Here is a 25658-nt window from a genome sequence, read left to right as displayed (position 1 = left end):
CATTGGCTCAGAGAGACTAAAGCTGTGAATCCTCAGTGTTGGGGAGGAAATTTCATATTGGCAGTAACCCTTCAAGTGAAGGACTCCTGTTGTCGACTGTTTTGCTGGAGATCACTTAATTTTTGCAAGTTTTTCACCTTAAAAAAAAAAAATAAAGTACAGGAAGTGATCTTGACAGTATTTTTACATTACAGTGTTTTAGATGTTGGCTTTGTATCTCCAAGTGCTGGGTTGATATTCTAGAGTGTATTGTGATGGGTTTTTACCTCTAGCTCACACCGTGGTGTTCTTACTGCTTGTTTCTCTTTGAGAGTCAGTTTTATAACATTTACTAAAAACAATATCCAAACGTGACATCTGGACTTCTCATGTCACTTGTGATAGCTATTTTGATTATACAGCTACGGGTAATTATTACTAATGATATGCATTATTTAAGGGAATGCTCTGCTTTAACTCAAGAGCCTATTAAATTTTGCTTCAGTGGATATGAGCTTTCTTCTCTAATCTTCTCCAAACCTATCACAAATGGGATTTTTTAGGAGCAACACCATAAATTTGTTGCAGTGTAGCTGAATGAAAGTGTTTTCTTGTTTTTTTTTCCTTCACTCTGCAAAGCTGTCTTGTGGGAATAGCTGCGTACTGAAGGCTTCTCGCTGAACGAGGCAAAAAAGATATGGACAATTAGGCAGTCTAAGGAAAATGACTTTTCTTCCCTTATTGTTGCCATTTCTTTTATTATATTTTGGAGTAACTTTGCTAAAAGAATCTCTAGAGAAGAAATGGTGTTCCCCCGTAGGGGAAGTGAATCCTCAAGAGTTTCCAGTGGATGTTCCAGGCTGTGTTAAGCCCTAGCTGTAGGGTAAAGACCATGACCTTTTATTGCTGATTTCTGGCCTGGAGGCTCTCTGCAGTTCTTACTTGAGCTCTAGGTTGGGATAATCAGCTCCTAGGAACTTAAGGAGCAGGAGGAGCAGCAGTCTGCTGCTGGGGTCCCTCTTTTCCACAAGCACTGCTCCTGATGAACCACCATCCAGCTCCCTGCAGGTACTGGTAAGCTCTGTAGCTGCCTGGGTAGGAATGTGAATCATTTTAGGTGGAACTGCTGGGCAGGCTGGGGGCAGGGGGAGGGGACAGGGCTGCAGTTGAAGGCTGGGGAGGCAGGAGGAGGAAGCTATGTGGAGTTCATCACCACAAAGTGCAGAGGTATTGGGTGCCCTTTGGCGGAGGAGTTGCTGCTTGAGTGCTCAAAGCTGAAAAAAATGCTGAAATTGTGCTATAAAATATCAAGATGCTGCAAAGCATAATTAAGAAAATTAGTCAAATTAAGATAACATTTAGGATTATGACGAAGTTTGGGATGCATGGATAAGCATGTTTAGTTTCACTTCTTAACTTGCTACGTCGCCCACAATTTAGGCTTACCTTGTGTAACCTTTAGTGCTGGTACCAGTTGTGCACAACCAAGTCTGCCTGGGCAAGGGATGGATGTGGGCTTTTTTTTTTTTTTTTAATTTCCTCCCATTGACCTGAAGTGATTTTTGGCTGGCACCTTCTGCCTCTCACCTAATTTTCAGTGGCTTGAGTTTCGCTGTAATGTCATTCTTTAATCAGTAAAGATTGTTCTACTGATACCAGTTATACATAGAGATCAGTTTAAAGAAACCTGAATGCTTAAAGTTAATCACTCAACTGATTTGTATTTGTTTAAAGTTCACTCTCCTTTGTAAAAACTGGAAATCTCCATGCTCAATGAAGCGTTTTGTTTATGAAATGTTATCTTACAGGAATTAGTCTGAATTCAAATGCTGTATTCATTCTTCAGAGCTGCTCTTGTAGGGATGCAAGTGTTATTTACATCTTGAAGTGCTGAATGTTTGATAATTAGGAATATTGAAATTTAAGAATGAGTTGCCTATCTAGTATGGAAAAATCTGCAGTGCGATCATTAAAGCTGAGAGGAGATCCCAGACAAAGCAGAAAAGCTTCGTGATCACAGAACACAAGGAAAATGAGTTAGCAAGTCATGTGCTGTGATTTTGCTAGACTGAGAAGTACTTTTGTGTGGCATTTTATCTGCCAAGTGTAAGAAGCCACTCTCCTTTCACATTCCATGACTTAATGAGGCATGGAAAGCCATTTCATGCACTATACATAAGAGCTTTCCCTGTTAGTCTTTCAAACATTTTGCACCATAAAATAAATATTTTATGCATTCTCTTTTTAAAGATTAAGAAGTTTCTGTGGAGATGCATTTCAAACTGGCTTTAAATGACACTGACCTACTTTCTGGCAGTAATCAGTCTGCTTCTGTAAGTTATCTGGGGACAAGAGCATTCTTTCAATAAACATAAAGAGAATACGAGTAAATTCCAGTCCTCCTTCAGCACAGCTTGGGCACGGCTGATCCTTGGTGGCTGTTGTCTGGAAGGTGATTTGGATATGGCATATCTATGCTTGCCCCTGCTTGTCTGGTGTTCCACTTTGCTATAGCTGAGTTATTTTAGATTGGGCATCCAGGGTTCTATTTACAAGTAGAACACTGAGTATGGGCACAACCATTATCTCACATCCTGTCTTTTCTCTACATGAAAAAACAGGGATTTCTAGTATGCCTACTTTCCCCACTGCTGAGAGTGTGAAGCTGGTTGGATGGAAGAATTCAGCTGGTGGGCAGGACCAGCAGAGGAGCGGGAACTCAGTGGCAAGAGCAGGCATTGCTTGTCTTGAACCTGTTGCTCTGGGAGGAGTTTCAAGACAACCAACTCCTTCCAGGCATGGTGGTCAGTTGAGAAATAAACTCAGCAGCATGATCTGCCATTAAGAAATACTCACTGCTGCTTCTGTTCCACGTGGGATAAAATAAGCTGTATGGCAGCCACGAGGGTGATAAGTAGAAGAAACACTGAAAACCTTACTTTGAAGATGTCCCCGCTTCAGACTTACGACTGACTTTCTTCCCTGCGTTTGTTGGAGAGCTTTGTGTCATTCTTGGTCAAAGCTGGTGTTTTGAAGCCTCTTCTTGTGTTTTTGTACTTGTCAGCTTTTTCTTCTCTAAATGTGTTATTGAGAAAGCATGTGCTAAGGGAATCTTTCTGTTGCCTGGGTTGAGTGCCCTAGGTTGTTTTTTCAGAAGGGCTATTTGTAGTGGCTATACTGTAGATATTCTATCAGCCCAAGGAAAAGCTTTGGCAGCTATCTTAAACTGCAACATATGGGGAAGTTGCTTTGAGGACTGCATGTTATTTTGACAGTGAGTGGAGGTAGGAGGTGTTCTGCAAAATCTCCTGTTACAGTAAAGTTGTCAGCTCTGGAAGAAAATTTGAAAGGCATACCAGTGGAAGATTAGACTTCTCATTATGCATAAGAAATGGCTGCTTCATGATCCTTAGAATGTGTCTCTCTGGGTTTGGTTGTCATTCATGTGAAAAGCGGTGTGGTACACTGTCATATGTAATGTGACTCGGAGAAAGATCTGTATTTCATCAAATGGTGAAGCAAAAGTTGTGTTGATCATTTAGTTGCTGTGATGGCTGCAGAATGATTGGAGTTCACAAGGACAGTGATATGAGCGCTGTTAGAGCTCACGAGTTCTGTGATCCAAACAATGTGTGCTTGATCTGCAGAGATGGTTCTTTTCAGGAAGGTGATACCAGCCTATGCAAAAAAGCTTTGGTTAAAAGAGCTAAACACCTTTGCAAGTCCAAGTCTGTATTTACCTTTCTTTCTTTGACATATTACTGAATGCATATTCCACCTGCGTTCAGATTCCTACAGATGTGTAAGCTGAGCATGTCCTGGATTTCCTCTAACAGGAACAGTATCATTGTGAGGACAATGCAAGTTAAGACTGCTGCCATGATACCTGTGAAGTTTTTACTTTCTGGAGCATCAAATAGCGGAGACTTTCTGTATAAGGTTTTTATTGTACCCTCAAAAGAGAAAAATTGTTCTGTGCTTCAACTTGAGGTTCAAGTTGAAGTTCCTTCTAGGTCAGCGTCCCTGCTAAGTACGTTCCTCTTGCTTCTATTTTTTCTTTAAATGCAGTTCTCGCACTTTAAAGCAGGCTTTTGAAGAATCCTAAAGTAGTTTTTTTAGCCTGTGATGTATCTTGCAGTATAAAGATGAGAAGCAGGTACTTATGGTGAGAGGGAGATAACCGGATTATTTTGATGAGATGTGGGATAGGAAAAGAGTAGGAAAAAAGGTTGCACTTTTGAAGTCGGATGATAATGTTTAAGATAGTCCTTGGGCCATTGTATCTTACTAGGAAAGTAAAAAGACCTTTTTCCATATCCTTATTGCATTTTTGGTATTTACCTCTGGTCAACTTTAGTTTGACCTGTATCTTCTCATGTATGCTTCCCCTAAGTTAAATTTGTTACTAGACTGTAAGGAGTATATTCTCAGTATTTATTTTAAATTATTCAGCTTGCCTTCTTAAGTGCCAGGCTCTTGCATTGATGAGGCTTGTTTGCTTTGCTGTGGTCAGATCAATTAGGACAGTGCTGATCTCGAAGAGTGCTTCAGTTATTCCTCTAACTCCAACTGATTCAAGAGCAGAGGCAGAAAATCCACTTACTCTCAGATGAATGTCAGCCATACATAGCATTTCTCCTCCGTTAAGAGTAGGAACTTGGCCATCTGATTACCTGGGCTTTGGTAGGCATTGTTTGCCTCCACTTGAAAAGAAAATGTTGCTTTATGAGAGCTCTTGGTCAAAAGCTTTGACCAAGGTTTTTTGATTTCTTTCAGAAGGTTTTTATTATTGGTTAGGAGGTAGAAGGATGGAGGAAAAAATTGCACTGATGCTTCTTTTACTGTAGTTTTTAGGATTTCTTCTTCTTGTTTTGTATCTCATATATCTACCAAGACTGATTTTATAGCCAAGAGTGATTGAACAGGGAGTACCAGGTTCAGAGAAAGAAGAACTGTGGATGAGTTGATTCTTCAATTCTTCAGTAAAGGCTTTGACAAGTCTCTCTTTCACCCTGAGCTGCAGTATTTCATGAGTATCCCTGTGCCCTCTGTTCATATCTATTTAGACTGTGTCTCAAGAAAGGCTTCTGTTACCTCTTCTGTTTGTGGCTTTTTAATTTTTCAATTTTTTTCCTTGAACTTCAGTGGTTGCTTTTCTTTTCTCCTCATCCATGGGTGTACTGGCTGGGCAGGGGCTATGGCTGCAGTGACTGTGCAAGAAGAGAACAGGCAAGTAAATCTCTGCTAATATCTTTAGCATCATAATCAATGAGAAATGGTATATGCAATTAATTATTCCCCCAAGAAAGCTAAAATTCAGTATATTAGGGGATCTTTTTTAAAAAAAAAAACAACAAAAAAACCCAAAACCACACAACAAAAAGTTGTTTTATAGTTAACCAAAACTCTTGTTCTACTAGTTACTGGGGAAAATGGATGCTTCAGCTGCTGTGCTCTTACTTGCTTTAAAATACACTGGAAGGCAAATGTTGCTATTTATGAACTTCATACCACAGCCATGGTCTCTGACTTGTCACCTGTGCCTCTGCAGCCCACACTGAGAATCCATGTATGAGTACAGTAATTGGGAATGTTAGTTAATGTAATCAGGTGAATAAGTTTGGCTGGTAGGCCTGTTTTTATAGGCTACTATTAAGCTATTTCTGTGCCCCAAGGAGATGCTGAGGTGCAGGAGGGAGCAGAGGCCAGCTTGGCTGCTGTTGCCTTGGTGAAGGGTTGGCACAGCATGGCCTCCTGCCTGGGAAGGCCTTGCACTGCCTGCCTCTTGGCCAGTGTCCCTGGGGCAGCTAAACCTGAATGTGCTACTGGTGGCACTCATTTTTGGGGTGTTACAGAAGCACATGTGGGGTTCTTTGCCCTGTGGTGAACATGCATCAACAGTCTTCCAGATGACCCAGCAGCACTGGTTTTGACAGGGAACCTGCAGCCGAGGCTGAAGCTTTCTTGTGTTTGCATCTGGCCTGTTTACCTTTGTAAAAGCACTTCAGAACAGTCCTGTGAGCCTGAATTCTGGGGTCCCTGTGCATTCTACAAGAGTGATCATACAGGGTTGGTCCAAAAGTCAGGAGATCAGGATCCTGATTACTTCTACTTGTGAGGATCTGGCAGAGGCCAAAAATTGATGACTCTGGGGGTCTGCACCATTCTGCTAAATGAGGAGCAAAGTGGCAGCATCTGGATGTATGAGCAAGAAGGATTTTGCCAGTGCCACCTAATCCTTCTCTAGGTACTTGTAAGCGTGGGCAAGATGCAGTTGTTTGCAGTGGAGAGAACTTGTGGAAAATCTGGCTGTGCTGCAGCTGCACTCTGTGGTAGGGCTGGGATCAGGATGTTGGAGGAATGACAGATGAATTCAAAGAAATCATTTTAAAAAAGAAAAAAAAAATCAATCCTGACCCTTTCACTATTCAAGAATCTATGTACTCATTCTGTTTGTAGCTGTTATGTTGCCAAACCACATAAATAGCTTTACAGGGAAAATTGTAATAAGAGTGAGGTGTAGCCAATGTGCTTTGACCCGCTAGCCTTGGCTTCAGGTACCCATCTTGTCCCAAAAGGCTGCTGCTGGAGCCATGCAACCCTGTTGGGTTTTGTGAGCTAACGGGGTCTGGAGGCTGTGGGGCTGAATGGCTCTCCGGGCGCTTCACTCACTGAATTGTGTATGTTGATTGCTTGTTGGTTTTGTTTTTTTTTTCAAATTTTTTTTTTTTTTTTAAGGCGTTGCTGTCCATGAACTACTGTGTAATGACTCTTTGCTCTCAGGTTTCACCTTCTGGTCGATAGGCCAGGATCAATGCAGTTATTTGTGGATGTAGTCACTGAGACATCCAGCTAGCCAGCTTGGGTGCTGCCCAGCCTGCCACGGCTGCTACCACACTCGGTTGCCTTACTTGCTGAGCAAAGAGAGGACTGTGGATTTATTACTACTAAACTACTCTAAAGTTGGTTCCGTTATTTTGATCAATTGAAAATTCTTCAAGCAGAGAAACCTTGCAGTTCAGTAATGTTAAGATGCACTAGAGCTAGAAAAGCATAAAGATGATCCATTGAGATTTTTATTCTGTTTCAGTGTTTAAAACTTGTGCTTTCTAGTTTAACAGACTGGTTTCCCTTCTTTAACTCTAATCTTAGTTTTACAGTGGATATAAAAAGAAGCATCTTATTTTAAAACTTTTTCTCCCACAGTAGCATGTTCCTGTTCTATAAAATGCCTGAGCTGCTCTTGTGGAGAGAGATAAAAGCCTGAACTAGACCAAGCTGATATTCCTTCTCTTTGCTGGTCAAAAAACAACCCAGAACAGTAGAAAGTCTGTACATACAGACCAGGCTCTTGTAGTCCATCCAAGCCTTGACTCTTTGACTTGTCACTTTGGGAGAAAGTGCGAAACTTCTTAGCACTTTATTCTGAGCAAGGTGTCCTTGATCTCATGCAGCCTTTGCTGGGAGAAGGCATGCAGTCCTTACAGCTTAACAACAGAGGAGGAGGGCTTAGGAAATCTATTCCCTGCTGACAGCAAGGATCTGATTAGCATTAGATGCTTTTTCTTTCCAGCAGGTGGAAGGCCTGTTCTGCAGGCTGGTAGCTCATGACAGGTTTATCGTGAAGGCTTCTTGGCAGGTAGGGGTGAGCTCCTCCTTTAGTCTGACATTTTTTCCTCTAAAAGCTGTCTTTGTGCAGTAGCTGTTTTAAATGGATTGTTGGACTCTGTCTTTGGGTGCTAAGAAAGAAAACAGAGTTGCAGCAGGTAGGACCAGCCGCTGTCTTGCAGGGTCAGTATCCTATAATAATTGTCACCCAGAATGCATGTGAAATGCGATTGAAACAAACATAGCACTGGTTTGTATTGCTGAAGGATCAAAACCACTTTTTTTTTTTTTTTTTTTTTACATGACAGGAGCATGCATGACATTTCCCTCTGGTCAGTGGGTTCTGTCTTAAACTGGAGCTGCTGTGTCCCGACTTCTGTGTCTGTCATGTAAGACCTCGGCTTGTTTTGTAAGCAGTTTACCAAATCACTTTCTAACTGAGTGCTTAAAGAGAGTTCCTCCTCCTTCACTGATTAATTTTTGGCACAGAGCACCAAATAGCTCTTGCGTCAATAAGTCGTCACAACCTTTGCTTGTCTCTGTCAGCGTAAATACAGTTGGACTCTAATGTGCCCAAAAGTAGGCCAGAGGTTGCTAACACTGCAGCTGCAGAGTGGTCAGGTCCAGAAGTGCTGCGGGATGTATTATTCCTGCTGTGAGAGCAGAGCTGCTGCATGTCAGGTTACAAGCTGGGCCCCTCTCCCCTCTCTGCTCTTCTTTTTTCTTTAATTCTAAAGTTGTAGTTTATATTAAATACATAGTATTAAAACTATCTTATAAAAAAAAAAAAAAGTGTTAATTACCAGCAAAATGTGTGTGCACTGCTTGCTTTTGTCAGGGCGAATGTGGATGCTATTACATAGGGGAATGGGATGTTTTGGGGATAATTGCTCAAAGTAATTGGGTAACAGTTACTTAATCTTTAGAGGGTTCTAGCAGTCAGATGAGAGAAACTTTCTGCAGGGCGGTTTGCTTGAACAGCTCTCAGTGTGCACATCAGGTGCTGAGTGCTTCGGGAAATGGATGGGAGGAAACTTGGTGAATAACTTTGCAGCTTTGAAAGATGAGGTAGAGCTTAATTTTCAGGAATTGTCAAGACTGTGTTTGTTTATTAGCTGGGAATCGGAATTTTACCACAAGGATGACAGCATATTTCAAGTACTCCAGACACTGCTTTTGTTTTCTTGTTTTGTTATCTGCTTGTTTTAAGTACAACCGAATGGTAAAACTAGTGCTCCTTCTCTGGTTGCTATTCTGTTAGAAAGAGCAATACAAAGCCTTTTTTTTTTTTTTTTTTTTTTTTTTTTTTTTTTTTGTCTCTGAGTGAGGTATTTTGCAGTCTTTCTGGAAGCTTCTTCCTTCTGCTGGGATCACTTACCAATGGCTCAAAGCCGCCCTGTTGGTAGGTTTGGCAGGAGACCAATGTATTTGTGCAGATTCTGGCACAAATGGCAGAGAAATATCAAGAATGTTCTTAAATTTTAATGTATTTATTTTTTTTTCCCCCTCATTCTCTGAATCTGTATCTAAATAAAAACAAAACCTGCTGGTGGAGGGAAATTCTTAGAAATGCCATTTCTGCATCAAAGCTGTAGATGTTATTTCACCAATCTGGAGAGACCGGCTGGTAGCAAGCAGTGTGCTATTGAACTTTCTGAGTAGTTGTTTCTGTCCTTTAAAATAACAAGCTGTTGATCCTGATGCATATGTCAGCGTGCTGCAGGCATGCATCAGCCTGGAAGGGCAGGCCTGTGTGAGCTCAGTTAGTGAATACTTGCAGCAATAGTCCGTGTCTGTTTGATGAGAAAGTTGTCCACTTAGAGTTCACTTTCCTTGAGAGAAAGGAGAGTGGCTTGTTCTCAGCCTGAAGCAGGGATTTGACAAGCCCTATATTTTTTTAGTAGGAAATCCTTCATCTTTTGCCAAGTTTTGTGGCAGATGCCTCCTCTTTCCCTTCTTCCTCCCCTCTTTAGCTGTAAGCTGACATTCACAAGGGTATTTATATGTTTTGGTCAAGTTTAATGCATAATCTGTGCAGAGAATGGTTTTCCTCTTTTTCCTGTTACACCTTGAGCTTTGAGAATGGAAGTGATATTTTTCAGTATCATTTTGTTCCTACACCTTAGATGCACCTCATGGCACTGGAGAAGCGGGGTGACCTCGTTGCAGCTTCCAGCGCTTAAAGGGAGCCTACAAAAAGGAGGGGAGTCAACTCTTTACAAGGGTTGATAATGGCAGGACAAAGGGAAATAGTTTTAAGTTGAGGGAGAGAAGATTTAGGTTGGATATCGGGGGAAGTTCTTTACTATGAGAGTGGTGAGGTGCTGGAACAGCTGCCCAGAGAGGTTGTGGGTGCCCCGTCCATCCCTGGAGATGTTCAAGGGCCCTGGGCAGCCTGGGCTGGTATGAAATGTGGAGGTTGGTGGCCCTGCATGCAGTAGGGGGGTTGGAGCTTAGTAATACTCGAAGTGCCTTCGAACCCAAGCCATTCTATGATTCTAAGCCACACAGTGACAATAGTACAGGATGAGTCTGTGGGTATTGGGGTGCTGGCATAGCAGCAGCTTGTCCTTACCTGTACTGATGTGCAGATGGTGTTTGCTTGCTTTACCCTTGTTATAGAGTCAGCTGGGTGTTGGTTGTGCTTGTGTGTAGTTCTCCTAGTGAGACTGAATTGGAGAATCTTGGCAGAAAGTGGCTGCTCAGGAGTGTACGATGCTGTTAGACAGCAACAAGGCTGTTTTGAGTTGGCTCAGGAATTGAGGGTTATGTGTATTCATGTGTGCATATATTTTTGTGTGTGTATCTATCTTAACTCTACTTTGGTTGCTAAATCTTTAACTTGCCAAGGAGAGAGTGAGTGTGTGTGTGTGTGTGTGTGTGTGTGTGTGTTCTTCCCAGACAGGGCAGCACAGCTGCCCAGGAGTGCTTGAGTCACCATCCCTGGGGGTGTTCCATAAGTGTGGAGAATGTGGGCAGTGGGCATGGTGGGGTGGGTTGGTGTTGGACTTGGGGATCTGACAGGTCTTTTTCAACTGGAATGATTGTATGATTCTCAATGAGTGCAGATCAGCTCCTGTTAGCTGGCATGCTTCGTGCTGTGATCTGTTTGCTTGTCTCTGGCCAGGCTCCTCCATTCTGGTCTGGTGAGGCCTGTTCCTGAGGGCTGTGTTTGGCTCTGGGCTGTGCTTGTCAGTGCGACAAGGAAGGCTTGGGAGCCTGATGCTTGTCCTGGCTCATCGAACATCTGCTCACCTTCCCTGTTTCAGGTGTCTGGCATGCCTGGAAGCGAGCTGAGCATTGGCATGGTGTTGAGAGCATGGTAAGCAAAGCTGGGCACTTCATAATGAAGAGAGCATAGACTTCCTAGGTGCTGAGTAAAGCTGTGTGTTCTTTCTAGGTCTGCTTTGCCTTTTTTATTGTTTTTTTCCCCTTAGAAACTGATCACGGAAGAGCTGGAGTTGAATGTGAGAGTTAGTCAGGTAGGGAGGTGGAGTGCTTGTTTCCCTCCCTGAAGAAGACTGCTTGCTCTAGGAGCTTTTACATCAACTTCGGTATAAGAAATGTGCTGGTTATCACGTCCTGAGTTTTCTCTCTGACTTCATTCATGCCTAAATTCCCGAGAGATGATGTCTCATGCATTGCTGCTCTTGAGTGGCTGCTGCAGGACCAGCCTGAGCTTTTAGCAGCATTTTAGTAGATTTTTGGTTTCGGCCAGCCAGATGTCATCTAGGCAAGTGTCAGTCTTGATAAGACAGGTTGGATAAGCAAGTTGAAACTGGATATGTTCACAGGGCAGCTGCTGCATACCAGCTGGTTAGCAAGGAGCTGGCTCTGTGTGTTGGTGCCAAAGCTAGAGTGGCTGTTTTCACTCACAGGCAGTCCCCATCCGCCTTGCTGCCCCATGAAGACTGCAGCACCCTTCAGCAGCCAGGAGCAAGTGAACCAGAGGAACATGGCCTTGAGTCCTGACTGCCTGAAGGCTGCAGATCTTTACTGAAAGTGCATGTTTGCATGCAGAAGGAAATTACACGTGTAGTAGGTGGAGATGCATGTGCATAGGTGGCTTTAGCAAGGAAAAGGGTAAGATGCAGTTGTGCTGAAAGATAACTCTTGCTGTGCTAGAAGCTTTTTTCCTCTTACAAGAAGCAAATGGAATGTGAGCCTGTTTCTTGTGAACACTACAGTCTTTCAAACATCTTAAAGTGGAAGTACTTCACACAAAAAAAGGCATGTGTAGTGTTTATAAACTGTTGTCTGCGAGGTTGTAACTGGCTTTTATTTTGAAGGAGGCATAATGCTCAGCATTTGCTTTTTCACTGTATTTTTCTATGTTACTCCACACATTTTCATCGTGTCTATTAGCTTGACTGCTTTTGTCACGCTTGTTAGTTGTTGTTAGCATCCTGGTCAGTTAATATGTTTTTTATATTGGTAAATTTTAAGTAATTTATCAGCTCAGATAGCCTGCCACTTCTGAGATATTAATTCTGCTGAGTAACTGGGTGGAAGATAGCTTTGTGTGCAGGGATGCTGCAAGGAAGAGCACCCATCCTGCCTGGGGTGTTTTTGCCACATGGAAGCCAGCAGCTTCCTGGACTTGCTCAGGAACAGCCCTGCTGCCAGCTGCTTCTCCTCCCTTAGTAAGAGAATGACTGACATGGTTCTTCTGTCTCACCCAGCTCACGGTTCCAATGTGTTCAGGGGTAGGAGAGCTGTGAGGCTGTAAAGCAGGCAGCCCTGCTAGTGAGAGCCTGCTGTGTGCATCAGTGCCGGTCTCCGTGTTTTGGTTTCAGCTTAATCCTTTTTTAGATGCTGAGAAAACAAACTGCCGTGCGGGTTTTTTTCCCCGATCTTGGACTCATCAAATGCCACTGCAGACCTCTTTCCAGGATAACAAACCCTGAAACATCTAATTATGGATCAGTCTCTCATTCCAAGCATCGCATGCTCAGAAGGCTTTCTGATACGCTGCACAGATTTTTCAAACTGCTGACCTTTGCAGAGTGCCCTTGGCTGTGCCAGCAGAGAGCACGCTGGCAGTTTGAAGATGTTTTGTCTGGCATTTGAGCAGAACTGAAAACTTACTGCTGGTGGGAACAGATGAGAGGGCAGAAAATGCAGTGTGTGCCGAGGCTGGCTTCGTGTGTCTGACAGTGAATGGTGGTGGCACTGTGTCCTTCTCTGCTAGGAGGTGATGTGAAGGGGGAAAGCTCTGGGCTGAGCACAGATTGGACAGCAGCCCCAAAGCAGCAGTGCTTGGTGGGCTGCAGGAGCCCTTTGCTAATTGCACTGCCCTATAGATGAGCACGTGGCTCTGTGCAGACTGCCACAACTCCCCCCAGGTAGAGCGATGGGAGGAAAACACCCACAGCTCCAGGAGACAATAGCTGAGCAGAGGGAGCTGGGGTGATGTGTGTGAAGGATGTGTGATTTGTGATGCTGGAGGCTTACAGGCAAAAATAGCATCATTTATAATAGTAAAAGCGAAGACTTGTGCGCTACGCCTTTGCATTCTGCCAGTCTGTAATGAATGGAGGAGTAGTTTGCTTACAGATGACAAGGAGGAATGAATAAGCACTTAAAATCTCAGCGCTGAAGAAACAGTGTTTTTGTTCTGGCCTCCGAGAGAGCCACAGCCATGCAGCCCCTTTCCTCACTTTAAATCAAAACACCATGAAGGAAACAGCCTTCATTTTGTGCATCCCTTGCTCTCCCTGTGGAGCTCTCTGCTCGCTTCTCAGCCTGCTGGGGCTCTTGGTACAGAGATGGCCATGTGCTGAGCTTTTGGGGAGAATTCCTTTGCTGACAGCTTTTCCCTTTCTCAGCTGAGGAGATGCTTAAGGAGGGGGATCTGCTGCTTTGAGCTCCTTCCCCTGCTGGAAGTCGGGATGGACTTCAGGTGCTGCACTGTGAGTTCGTGTGTGCAGTGGGGATTTCCTAGGAGGAGGAGTGCTGTGGTTTAATCCCCCTGCTTTGTGAATCTGGCTCTCCTTTGGCTATCAGATGGTTGCCCTCTTGCAGTGCGGTGACTTCCCTCTGAGTGTGGAGTGTGAATGTTGCACAGCAGCAAAGGCTGCATCTGTTCTGGACTTTGCAGTCAGAAATGGCAGAAATGGAGAAGCAGCTCTCCTTACTGACATGCTGTGGTGAGAACTGGTTGGTTTTTTTTTTTTTTTTTTTTTTTTTTTTTTTGGTAGTCCCAATAAAATGTTTTTACCCCAATTACGATGTTGCCTGACTAGTGAGCAGGCAGGCAGACCTTGGGCTACACAGCCAACCACCATAATTGCTTCTATCTGTAGTAAAGCTATTGCAGCTCAATTGTTTTAGGTATGCAGTGTAACCTTGACGTAGAATTTGCTTGTCTTGTTGTGAAATTAATACTCTTAATTACTTGGTGCTTAATGATGGACCTGTTAAGATGTGGCCAGAAGTGTTTCTTTCACCTGCAAAATATCCTTTTTCCTGCTACATTTCCCAGTGCCAGCAGCAGGTACGTGTTAGGGATAGGCTTCCTAACAACTGCAGTCTTACGGAATGATTTTGTATTTTCCTGCCATGACTGATACTTCCAGCATTTCTGGTGGCATCTGCACACCACATAATGTAAATACGTGCAGATTTGTGCAGGAATAAGATGAGCTTTTGAAAATCGGAAAAGATTAGGTTGATATCTGTGAATGCTTTTATTAGTTTCATATTTGGCTCTGACTTAAATGGTACAAACCTCCTGCTCTGAGAGGTCCCATCAGCAGGGAGCCCTGGCAGATGTTTCCCAGCCAAAATCATGATGTCTCAGCTGGAGTTGGCCTTCAATGAAGCTGCCAGTCCCATCATACAGCTTGTTGGTACGTGGGCTGACCATGTCTCTCATTCAGTGTCCTGCTTTTAGGACCTGGGAAGCAAAACAGGGAACCCAAGTGAAATACAGTGCAATTCTTGCCATGAGCTTTTGATGGCTCAAATGCTCTGCCTGCGAATTGAATGTATGCAAAAAATGCACCTTAAAAAAGGTGAAATGGTTGAATTATGTGTTCGGTGTGAAGGCTGGAGGCGATTTGCAGTTGGTGTCACTTGCTGCACATTGTGACTGTGGAGAACACATAGTGGATGTGGTTTTCTGTGAATGTGGGATTTGTGAATGAGTCAGGATTGCTCCGGAGAAAAGCATCCTGCAGGGGAGTGCAGGCTGCCAGTCCCTGTGGGTCAGCACAAGCTACGGAATGCTGCAGCCTGAAGGGTTTTAATTCCTGTATGTTGTGTTTGAGGGGAGAATTCATTATATCTTTGCTGTGAGGGTGGTGAGACACTGAACAGATTGCCCAGGGTGCCCTCTCCCTGGAGGGCAGGGTCAGGCTGTGAGCAACCTGGTCCAGAGAGAGGTGTCCCTGCCTATATATATATATATATATATATTCCTATAGCAGGGAGGTTGGAACTAGATGATCCTAAAGGTCCCTTCCAAACCAAACCATTCTATGCTTCTATAAGTGTGGGAATAAAATCACATTTGAGTGCATGATTTGGAAGTGTTAGAGGTGGTAGCATAGGTAACTGTAACTCTGTATTTCCATTATTGTGTCCTGTATCTGAAATGCAGATGTTTTGTTGCATCTTTCGGTGCTGGCAAAGGAAGAACATGCAGGCACGTTCTGGGAAGAAATCTCATCTCTTCTGATGCAGCACATTGCACGGTTTGTGTCATGAAATAAGGCTGAAACATCACTGGCATGTGAGAATCACCTGCATTCAGCTGAATCAGCTACAGCTGCTGCATGGCTGCCTGAATTGATGCAGAGGAAGGATGTGTTGACTCAGAAGAAGGTTTACCATGTGCCTAAGGTCAGCAAATACGTCTGATTTTGAAGATTACATATTTACTGTATGTCCTTAAGACCATGAATCACCATGACAGCAGAAATTACTTAGAAGCACCAGTTAGGGGAAAAAATACCCTGCATGTATTTATGTTGGTAGATGGCCATGTGCGCACGTAGTATATCTATCTATTTATCTCTAAAACTTTGCAGACCGAAAATAAGAGAAGGAGGTGATGCACATGGTGCAGAGATGCTTTTTTGGTAGATAATAGTAACATGATGGGGCAAAGTGGAATTCGTTTGCATCAGTAAACTTGTGAAACAGTTACGTAAGCAAATTACCTGGGTGTAAACTTGTGTGTTCCTTGCGGCTTATTCCTATAAACGTTTGTCTGCACAACTGTGAGGGCTGTTACATGCAGATTAACCTTTCTGAACGGAGTTGTGAAATAGGATCTTTTCTATATGGATTTAAACACCCATCCCTCCTCCCCAAATCAGGCTTACTTTTGCCTTTGGAAACTTCTCTTTGCCTTCGGTGCCTCTGCCTGCTTCACACACAGCTGTGTGTGTGTGTGTGCCGTTGCTGACATTTTTGTGAGCAAGAATGTAAACACCAAATTCACACAAGACTTGCGGAAGAACTCGGCGAATCTAGTGCATCATCTGTTTGTTATGTAATCTGATATAATGGCAGCAAAATAGAAACCAGATGTCAAGGCAGAGCAATTACGATTTTTCATCCGCCGGTATTACAGTAAATGCACTCGGTATGCCTTCCTCCCTGAACGTGGAGTTTTATTTGTTGGGGGACTGGGAAAGTGCTGCAGGGGACTTGAGAGCTCTCTGTGTGATTCTTGCTTAAAGACTTTGTTATTCTGCACTGATGTTCTTTCATGTAATTAAGGTCTGCGTGCTGCTCCAGCTCTGCTGGCTGGGGTATTTCTGACTCAAAACAAGCTGGGTAGAACTGCGCATTCCAAGGACACCACCTCTGTGTCCAGCTGTGTAGGTTGTATGGTCAAGTTGCAGGCTTACTCTAAATTTAGCATTCAAAACGAAGCTGCTTTATTTATCATGGCTGATTAAGCTTTGTAAGAAAATCCTGCCCAAACAGGTTTGGTGCTGACCTTGCCATGGATTCTTGAGCTGAGGAGACAGCCAGGAGGAGAGCAGATGGAAGCTGCGGTCAGCACGCTGTCTCAAATTCACCGTGAGACCAGGGGGAGAAAAGGGAAAATAGATCATCACTGATCCTTGCTTTTGGGGAAATGGATTCTTTCTCCAATGGTCTATCCAGGAGGTTTATCTCTGGTATTTTGCATTAAATAAGGTGATCCCTTGGCACCTATCTTCATATGCACCTTCACAAGTTGAGGCATATGTAAGATCTCAGAGTGTGAGCTGAATTGGATTCATCTGTTTTCCCCTCCTGTTTTTTTTAACCTCCCTGTTGCTGTTATTGCTGAAGATTTTTTTCTCTTCCCTTCTCTCTTGCTCTGCCTGGTTAAGCTCGGGGGACAGCAGCCCTGCTCTGCTGCTAGAGTTGGTGAATGGGGAGGTTGGAGGTGGAGGCTGGAAGTGCAGATCTCGTGTGTGCATTGGGCATTCTGTCTGCTTCCTGCAGGCTGGGATTGACGCTGCTGATTTACGGTTCCTCTCAGTGCTCTGTTCCACTGACAGCTGTGGAGTTTGTTATAGATGAAGCTTTCATGTCCCTGCGAGTAAAATATCTTTTTATTTTGCATTGACAGCTTTTTACTGGGCGGCTGCTGCTTAGCGTACCTTCAATGCAAGCAGGCCTTTATTTTCTGTCTCTCTGTAATTAATAATAAGTCAGAAATCTTTCATGAAGCTTCTATCTTCATTTATCTGTGTTCCACAGATAACTTTAAGAGACTCTTAAATCAGTTGCTTGTTCCAGCCGAGGGAAGTGCTGGCAGTGAATTAAAGATTCTTGTTTCTTTTAAACAGCAAGTTTCTTCTTTTTAAACGCAGCAAAGCAGAAGGATATGAGATCAATGTGAACTCTTACTGCCAGTCTCTGCAAATAGCATCCAATCCTCCCCACTTCGCTCAAGGACGAGATGGAAAGTGGACAAGAGCACCTGGAAAGGAGTCCATTACGTATGATTACTGCTGAAATCTCTGCTAATACCAAGTAACGACTTCTGCCCATTCCTGTAATGAGCTGCCCTTAGGAACAAAAGAATGGAGTCTCCCCAATTCTGCAAAACCAGATGCAAGATGGGTTTTCTTCCTTTTCTGAGCAGAAGGCTGGCACTCTGCATGTTGCTGGATGGTGGCAAATGATCTTTGGCAGGTGAGACTGGTACCATGTGAAGCAGCAATCAGTGAGCCTTGGTGATGAATGCTGTGCTTGGCTTGCTAAGGAGTGAGTGAGCTTCACTTCAGTCCCAGTACTGCACAGAAATGCATACTGGAGCTTCATCTTGCTGAACCTGTACAGAGTGTGTCATCTACAGAACACGCTGAGCTTCAGGAAGGGGCGCTGTGTGGGATGCAGATAGGAAAAAAATATTTCCTCCTGTAATTTGAATCTGATCTGATTATTTAGATTCAACCTTACGATATTAATTTGCAGTCTTTTCTCTCCACTTCTTCAGCCACTGGCTTCCTGTTGTCTCCAGCATCCTGGCAGATGGATGGAGGAGGGGCCATTCCAAGCGCTGCCTCTGGGCACTGTGTGCTGGGCAGGATGCTGCTCCTCTGCTGAGCCTGCTGCCACGGGCACGAGACTGGACATCTCTCCTGCCTCATCTGTGCCAATGCTTTTTCTTGCTCTGCACTGCCTCTCATGTTACTGAAATCAGGCACTGCACGAGCGACCTTAAAACCATAGAAACGTGTCGTGACCGCGCTGGCCTGAGAGAAATGACCTTTTTTCTTTCCAACATAAGTTAGTGGGGATTTACAAGGAGGAGCAATTTCAAAGGAAAACAAGTCAATCCAGTGGCTGCTGGGCTTGATTTCTGTGCTCTGGCTCTGTTATGTTGGTTGTGACCACACTCTGTGACCTTCGTTCTCAGCCAAGCGAACCTGATTGTCCCCAGAAAGCACTCTGCTCCAAAATACGAGCAGTAGGTGGTCACGTGCAGCCAGGAGCTCGTACTATAAAAGCAGCACTTCTGTGCAAAGCGACCTTCAGAATGGCTGCGAACGTTCGCCGTGTTATTTTTAACCTGTTTGGGTAAATTTCCAATACAAATGCGAGTGCCAATCTGATGTGTAACGCTTTCCCAAATCCTTATCTTCTGCTTTCTAGTGCAGTGACACATCAGATGGAACAGCTAGTTTCATAGCTGGGTACAGCTCCACTTTTATGTCTGCAGAACCAGAGGGAATTAAAGACTTCAGCCCTGTTACATCATTACGTGGAATTTTTTTTAAGAGGTTTTCTAAAGACTTGATTTAATGACTTTTTTTGTTTAGTTTGCTTTAAAGAAAAACCACTTCAGGGTTTAAAAATACACGAATGTACTTTGATTAGGTTGTTCTGGCACTGACGTCAGCGTGTGACATTTATCTGTGTACGGATTTGTCGTGCTGTTGACTAAGGCTGTATTTACACAAGTGGGAATATTTTTGTCTGTTGCGAGGACAGTGGGGAACATCTCGGCTCAAACGGTGGCCTTGCCCTTAGTGTTCATGAAGCTTGGCTCTCTCTCTCATACTGCTTGATTCTTATATTGGGATAGCGGGGTGATTTTTTCATGTGTTGATGCTGTCACAAGGATGCTGGGCACCAGCTGGGAAGAGAAGCAGGCAGGTAGAGTGCTGCTGAGCTTGCAGGCTTGGAGAGGTGTAAAGTGAGGCATGAGCCTGCACTGGCCATAAATACATGCCTTCATAAATAAATGTGTAGTGGATATGCTACAAACAGCTGAAAATAGGTGAGATGTACATAAAAGCTGGGAGCGGTGTCAGATGAGTGTGGTTTTGAGCGTAGTGTCAAAATGTATTTGTCAAGCATTTACCTGTTCAGATTGTATTTAGAGTAGCTGCTGTCATTTGCTCTGATTTCTAGTTTGAATTATTGGAAAGCTCTTCATATGGCAAATATCACTTGGGTATTCAACTACTGGAGCATCTCAGAGTCTCCTCCATCTTCTCAGAGTAATGCTTATGGTTCCCTCAGCCCCAACTCCCACTGCTGTGACAGCAGCAGAGATAGCTAAGCAGTTTTCTGTAAGCACTCCTTGTAAAATCAGATTGCTGGAGCATGAGGTTTCCCTAAAGCTGGTTCTGGATGGTATGTATGTTTCAAGAAACTGAAATTAAAGGGCAGAAAGTAGTTGCTCCTCCACCTTTCTGTGCAAATCCCAGTCAGAGCTGGGTACAGTTCTCAGGCTTTTGGCTGTAAGCTGCAGTGGCATGGAGCAGCATTGAGAGCAGGAATTACACCTTTCTGGAATAAGGTGCTGCAGCTGCTGAGGATGGTACCATTGGGATGGCATTGCTATGGAAAAAAAGCCCCATCTGTTTTTCAGTCATTCAGAAAGCAAAGGGCTGCTGCTGTTGGTCGATGTAGCGGTTCAGATGGAATAAATGGTCTGTGAATACTGCAGCAGTATGGGGCCAGGTGTGCGTGCACTTAAGACTAAATGGATGGTACTGTCTGAATGCATCATTCAGCCTGCATTTCCATGCTTGGTTCTTCCATTCTTACTACTCTGTGATTAGAAAGGCAGCTTGTTGGTACTCAGATCCCTTTGGAAATAGTTTTGACCAAAGGATGAGGAGAGGAGAAGGAAGTTGGTAGACTCGAGATGTGAGCAGGTGCAGATGATCCTTTGGATGGTGCTTTCTCACACAGTGAATTTACTTTCTGAGGAGCTTAGAAGAATCTCACTGATGAGCTCAGTACATGATCCTTCTAGCAAAGCAGGCTGTCTTCTTTTTGTTCTTGAAAGATGTGAGAATTCAAATTGTTTGCCATTGGAAGCAAGAGGAATTCAGCTCAGTTTCTGCCTTGATTTTTTTACTTACTAGTTTTTTTCTGCATGCACTCATGCAAACAGAAGTAGCTCATGGAGAAGAGATATCGAGGCTACTGTGAGAATGATGCTGCTTCATAAAATTGTCTTGACGGTCTTTAAATGCTGAAATGCTTCACCTGGTCAACTCTACAGCTGCAAGACATCATCCTATGGTCTCTAGAAAAGATGCTTTAAAATCATAAGGCTAGAAGAAAGAAGCCACGCCACGGTGTTGAGCTGAAAATGCAGTACTGCTGGTAGGCTTCTGCCTTGCAAAGATGTTTTATGATCTCTTAATCATGTGGAACATAGCACAGCTGAAGTACCAGTGCAAGTTAAGCAAAGTGCTGGATGTGTTCACGTCCAGGTGGAGGCTGAAATCTACTGGGATTGTGTTGAGGAGTAAGCTCCTGGGAATGAGGGCTTCTGAGAGGGTCCTTAAACAACCTGTTTGGGTCTAAACAGCAGAAAAACTCTCACACTGAAATGCCCAACAATAAAATTATGTTTTCAGGCAAATTGCAAGTAACTGGATCAAACAAGTTGAAGAAAGTTCACCTTGCGACTTGAGTATTTTTCACCTTCAATACTGGTCTTTTACTTAGGTCAGCATCTCTGGGAAAGTTTCAGCTTCTGCTAGAAGTGTTAAAGCTTCTGCTATTACAATACCTGATGAAACAAACAGCTGGTGCCAGAGGAATGAATTCCAGGGACTAAAAGAGTCTGTTCTCATGTTCAGTTTACCCCATTACCACACACTTAACCCAAAACTTTTAGCTAGAGAGCCATTACATTTTGTAAGCATGGCTTCAGCTGCTTTGCAGAGCTGCTGACACATTCCTCTCTCAGAGCTGGGCCAGTTCTCCAGGGACGCAGCTTTGTCTGATGCACCCAGCAGAGGATGAGGGCTTTGCAGGCCTAAATACTGGGATTTTCATCTGGAGATGGGAGAAACTTTAACTATATGCATAATGAAAAGGAGTTGGCATTATTTGGGCTTGTGTATGTGTCCTTTGCTTATGGATTTGAGCTGTACTGTGGCAACAGGTACCAGTGGTAGTGAGTCTCAGAGTTGCTTGATGATTATAAAGGTGCACTTGGCATCTTTGTATTGACTTTTTATTTGTCACTGACATCAAAATAATAATGAAGGAAACCTGAGTAAAATGTCAGTTTTCTCCACTTCTGACCCTTTGTATATCTCTGAATTTTTTGTAATAGTGATTCAGGAATCTCCCCTCAACTGTAGGCTTGCTGCTATGGCTATGCGTTTTGCATTTGCTGATCTGAAGCATGGCACAGAGTCCAGCAGATCATTTCACATCAGCCCAAAGGCAGCTGCTGTTTTCTGAAGTTTTGTGATCCTTCCCTGGAAAAAAAGAGCTCGGAAGAGCTCTCTGACCTGTGTTGGCTGAGAAGAGGTGTTGCCTTCATTCCTTCTTTCCCTTCTCCCCAAAAATCTAGATTTCCACTGTCTTGCCTGAATCTCAACGAAGGTCGTAAGGTAGTCCATGGGATGTTGGTTTGGGGGTTCTATGCAGACTTACAGTGGGGAAGCTGAAGATGCTGGAACCATGAGTGCTGGCTGGCTTTTCGGGATCCATGGTACCCATACCCTCCATCTTTCAGCTGGGGACTGTTTTACCTTGTGGGACATTCTCTGATTTGTGTTGAAAGAGTGCATTGGAGAGAGGTGGGTGGCAATGCCAAAGGAAGGGACTAGCTGTTTTAGAAGACAACGTGACTAGATCTCTGACCGGTGCTGTTTTTAGCTTTTCTGCCATCTTGCATCTAATGTTTCTTTTCTTGAAGATGTAATGCATTGCCATATGCACAGTCCTTGCATTTATACACATCTTACTCTGAGCATTCATGGAGTGCAGATGTTCATAAAACAGACATTCATGTCTTGAGAACTCCGCTCGCCTGTGGTGAATGGGAAGCCTTCCCAGGTAAGCTGGAGAACCGCTGTAGTCGGTTCCTGAATAAATGAACCTTTCAGCACGTTGGGAAGGGAGTGGAGGGGGCACCTCCTCACTGGTGGATGCAAAGAGTACCTTCCAACGCCAGAGCAAGCTGTCTTCCCTGCTGCTGAGCTCCGTGAGCAATGGGAGCTCCATGGAGCGTGTACTTGGAGGAGGAATAGAACAATCTGTGTGTACTGAAGCAGCATCATTGGCTAATGGGGCTTTCATGAAAAATAGAAACTCTGCTGCTGTTAAATATCTGCACGTACATATATGCATCTTCCAAGGGGAAGCGGATACCTTGTGTCTGTGTGCTCTTTGCCCTTGGTGGTGTATGCAGGGATGGCACTGGTTCAACAGAATGGCTCCATTTCGCAAATATTTTGTTTATTATAAGCTAGGGCAACAGGCTGACTTGAACTTGCTCCTTTAAGTGCAAAGGGGAATAAAAGTACCTGCTGGCCATGTGTTGTGCAGATGTGGGCTGTGATGGGACAAGTGGCTCTGAGGCTGCAGGAAAGTGTTTGTAATGTCTTTGGTGTATGGCTCTTTTCATGCAAAGAGGAAGAAGAATAATTGATGTTCAGATAATGCTCTTTAAGTACAAGTTCTTCTTCAAGAACAGGTTGCCCAAGGAGGCTGTGGATGCCCCATCCCTGGAGGCATTCAAGGCCAGGCTGGATGTGGCTCTGGGCAGCCTGGTCTGCTGGTTGGGTGACCCTGCATGTAGCAGGGGGGTTGGAACTGAATGATCATTGTGGTCCTTTGCAACCCAGGCAATTCTGTGATTCTGAGCAGGCGTGCTGGTTTAATGCTGGCTGGTTACTTGAGATCCTCTGGGTCTTAAAGCAAACGTTCTGATGAGAAACATATAGACCTGAGAGGAAGGTCTGAACTATGCAAAGGGTGGCATAGGACAGGCAGCTGTGTGTGTGCTTAGTACTGAATGAATACTCCTGGTTAAAGACTGGAAATCCTGATCTGGAAAGTAGAGAAACAGACTGCTGGAAGCAGAGCTGAACGTTGCTGTCCAGAAGTTGTGTTTGTTATGATCCCCACTGCTCTGTGATGGATGCTTGCCTTCCTGTAAAGCGGAGTGGAGTTGTCCTGGTGGTGGAATGGAGCAGAACCTGAGGGGGGGAGCAGGCAGAAGGTATTCCTGAGTGCATTGTCCAGCTCGGCTTCGGTTACAACAGAGCCATAGAGCATATTGCTCAACAGGCTGCTCTTTAGGTAAGCATCGATTTTGCAATGCACAACTAGCAAAATTAAGCTCGGTAAATCACTGATGGGAAAACAAAGATTTTCTTTCTTTCTTTTTTCCCAATGGCTTCTATCTGTGGATGAAAGCGAGTTTCGGAGCCCTGAGCACTGAATATATGCTAACCACGTTCTGTTCTTTAAGCTATAATCAAATTTTAAAATGGAGGAATGAGACATCTGCATGCAGGGGACTCTCCTTGCACCATAAAGTTAAAATGCAGCCATTGGGTCCTTCTCTGATGGAGCTCTGATAGCCTGATTGACTCAAAAGACACAAGGTGTGCACTGGCTAATGCCAGATAGAAAAAGGCACTCAAACGTGCTTAACAGCTCACTTGTTGCATCTCTGCCTGTTTAGAGCAGGTTTCTAACCCTTGTTTGCTGTGATACCATCACTGGGGAGCAGCAGCAGCTGAGGCCTGTGTGTGCCAGAGGAGATGCCCCCAGACTGAGCAGCAGGAGCTCTTTCTTGGAGGGCAGCTGCAGTGGAAAGCTCAGTGTTGAACCTGGTGAGATAGATAGGCACAGAAAGGTTTTGCTTCTCTCTAAGGGAGTGGAGAAGAAAGCACATCTCTCAGCATTTCTTCTCACTGGAGGACTGCTGTCAGCCATAGGTGTTCCAGCAGCGAAGCCCTCGGCACACTGAGCTGTTTGTCACGTACCTTTGACCACCTCACCCACTGATCTCTGCCCGTGCACGGCTATTCCTGGAGCTCCCAGCCATCACCAGCACACTCTCTCTCCAGCAGCAGTTCCTCTTCTCACTGCCAATGGGAATTTTTTTTGCTGTCTTAAACAAACGAACCGCTTCTTCTGACGTTTGGGGTTCCTTCTGTACAAGGCTGTTGAGGCAGAGTGGTTGGCAGCCCTGCAGAGCGGGATGATCCAGCCCTACAGCACTGAGAAGAGAGAGGTCTGCAGCTTTGTATGCACTGTGCTGTGCCTGCTTCCAGAGCATGTTGTAGCTGTGTCCTCTATGCAGTGATGCAGAAAGGTAAGGGTACATGCAGAAAATAACACTCCGTTGACACACAGGTAATGGCTTTAAGAGAAGTAGGACTGCCGTTTCGGAAAGTGGAATCCAGATAGAAGTTTGCTATAAAAATTCCAGAAGATCATTGCAGTTATTTTCAAACTGGGATTTCCAGCAACTCAAAGTGGGAAAACTGGCTTTGTGCTCTGCTGCAGGAGAACAGTGTGGGAAGAGATTACTGCTCTCCTGTTCCTGGATGCAGCTGCCTGTGACAGCCTCACAGCTGTATTTCTGCACATCTTCACAAAGCTCACCTAGAGTTCCAAGCCACAGACCTTGCAGCTGCTAACAGCTCTGCTGCCTGATGGCAGCTGCTGTATTGACAAGCACGTTTCTATCAGGGGAGATGCTGGGGGAGTGGAAATGAGCAAGAAACAACTGTTTATGTAATCCATGCTCTATAGATCAGTGATGGCGAAAACAAATCATTTACATGTCTGGTGCTGCTGCACCTTGGGCTGTGCGTGGCTGCGAACAGCAGCATTGCAGGGAAAGCAACCAAAGTGCCCACCTCTGTGCTCTGCAAGTGTGGGCATGGACTGGGAGCTGATCCTTGAAGGAAGAGTAGTTCCCACAGTGGCACAGGTCTTGTTGCTCGCATTCACTTCTTAAATAACACCTCCTTCTCTTTCCTTCTCCTAATTGCCAAATAGATCATTTTTATTTCTCTAATACCTATCAGCCAGAGCTCCCAGGGGATTCCTGTAGCTGCTGGTTCCTCATGCATCTAGAAAACTCTTACCATTCTGCGTTACTCAGAGCTGGTATGACTGAAGCTGCACGTGTCAAAAGCATGCTTGAGGTCAAATCCAGAGTCGTATATAGACATGGCAGTCACTTAACGAGCTTATATCAGATGAATTTGTTGACAGAAATGCAAAAAATAAACTAGTACAAGGAGTTCCAGCTGCAAGGAGCAAAGAGGAATTGAGGTATTGCAGCCTTGAGCCGCGGCATTGATGGCCATCCCTGATTTCTTATTGCT

The 25658-nt window shown here is 44.3% G+C and overlaps 1 protein-coding gene across 12 annotated transcripts in view; it reads left to right on the top strand.

The window, feature by feature from the left end:
- HDAC4 (histone deacetylase 4) overlaps positions 1-25658 on the top strand; it is a 215392-nt gene that overhangs the window by 25193 nt on the left and 164541 nt on the right. Inside the window, exon 3 of one of the 12 annotated variants that reach the window (XM_085228651.1) lies at positions 17409-17733. The exons of 10 other annotated variants lie outside the window; for them this stretch is intronic. Coding sequence is in view for 1 of the 2 variants with exons in the window: in XM_010713201.4 (XP_010711503.1) it covers positions 24568-24634 (67 nt within the window). In the remaining variant the exon portion in view is untranslated. Of the gene's footprint in view, positions 1-17408; positions 17734-24552; positions 24635-25658 lie in introns of those variants that run through there. One more of the 12 variants, XM_010713201.4, reaches the window with a different exon arrangement.

Source organism: Meleagris gallopavo, chromosome 7 (genome assembly GCF_905368555.1).
Source record: "Meleagris gallopavo chromosome 7, MGAL_WU_HG_1.1, whole genome shotgun sequence".
In the NCBI taxonomy this organism is placed as follows: Eukaryota; Metazoa; Chordata; class Aves; order Galliformes; family Phasianidae; genus Meleagris; species Meleagris gallopavo.
The sequence above is the reverse complement of the archived record's forward strand: the minus strand, read 5'-3'. Positions and strand labels throughout refer to the sequence as shown.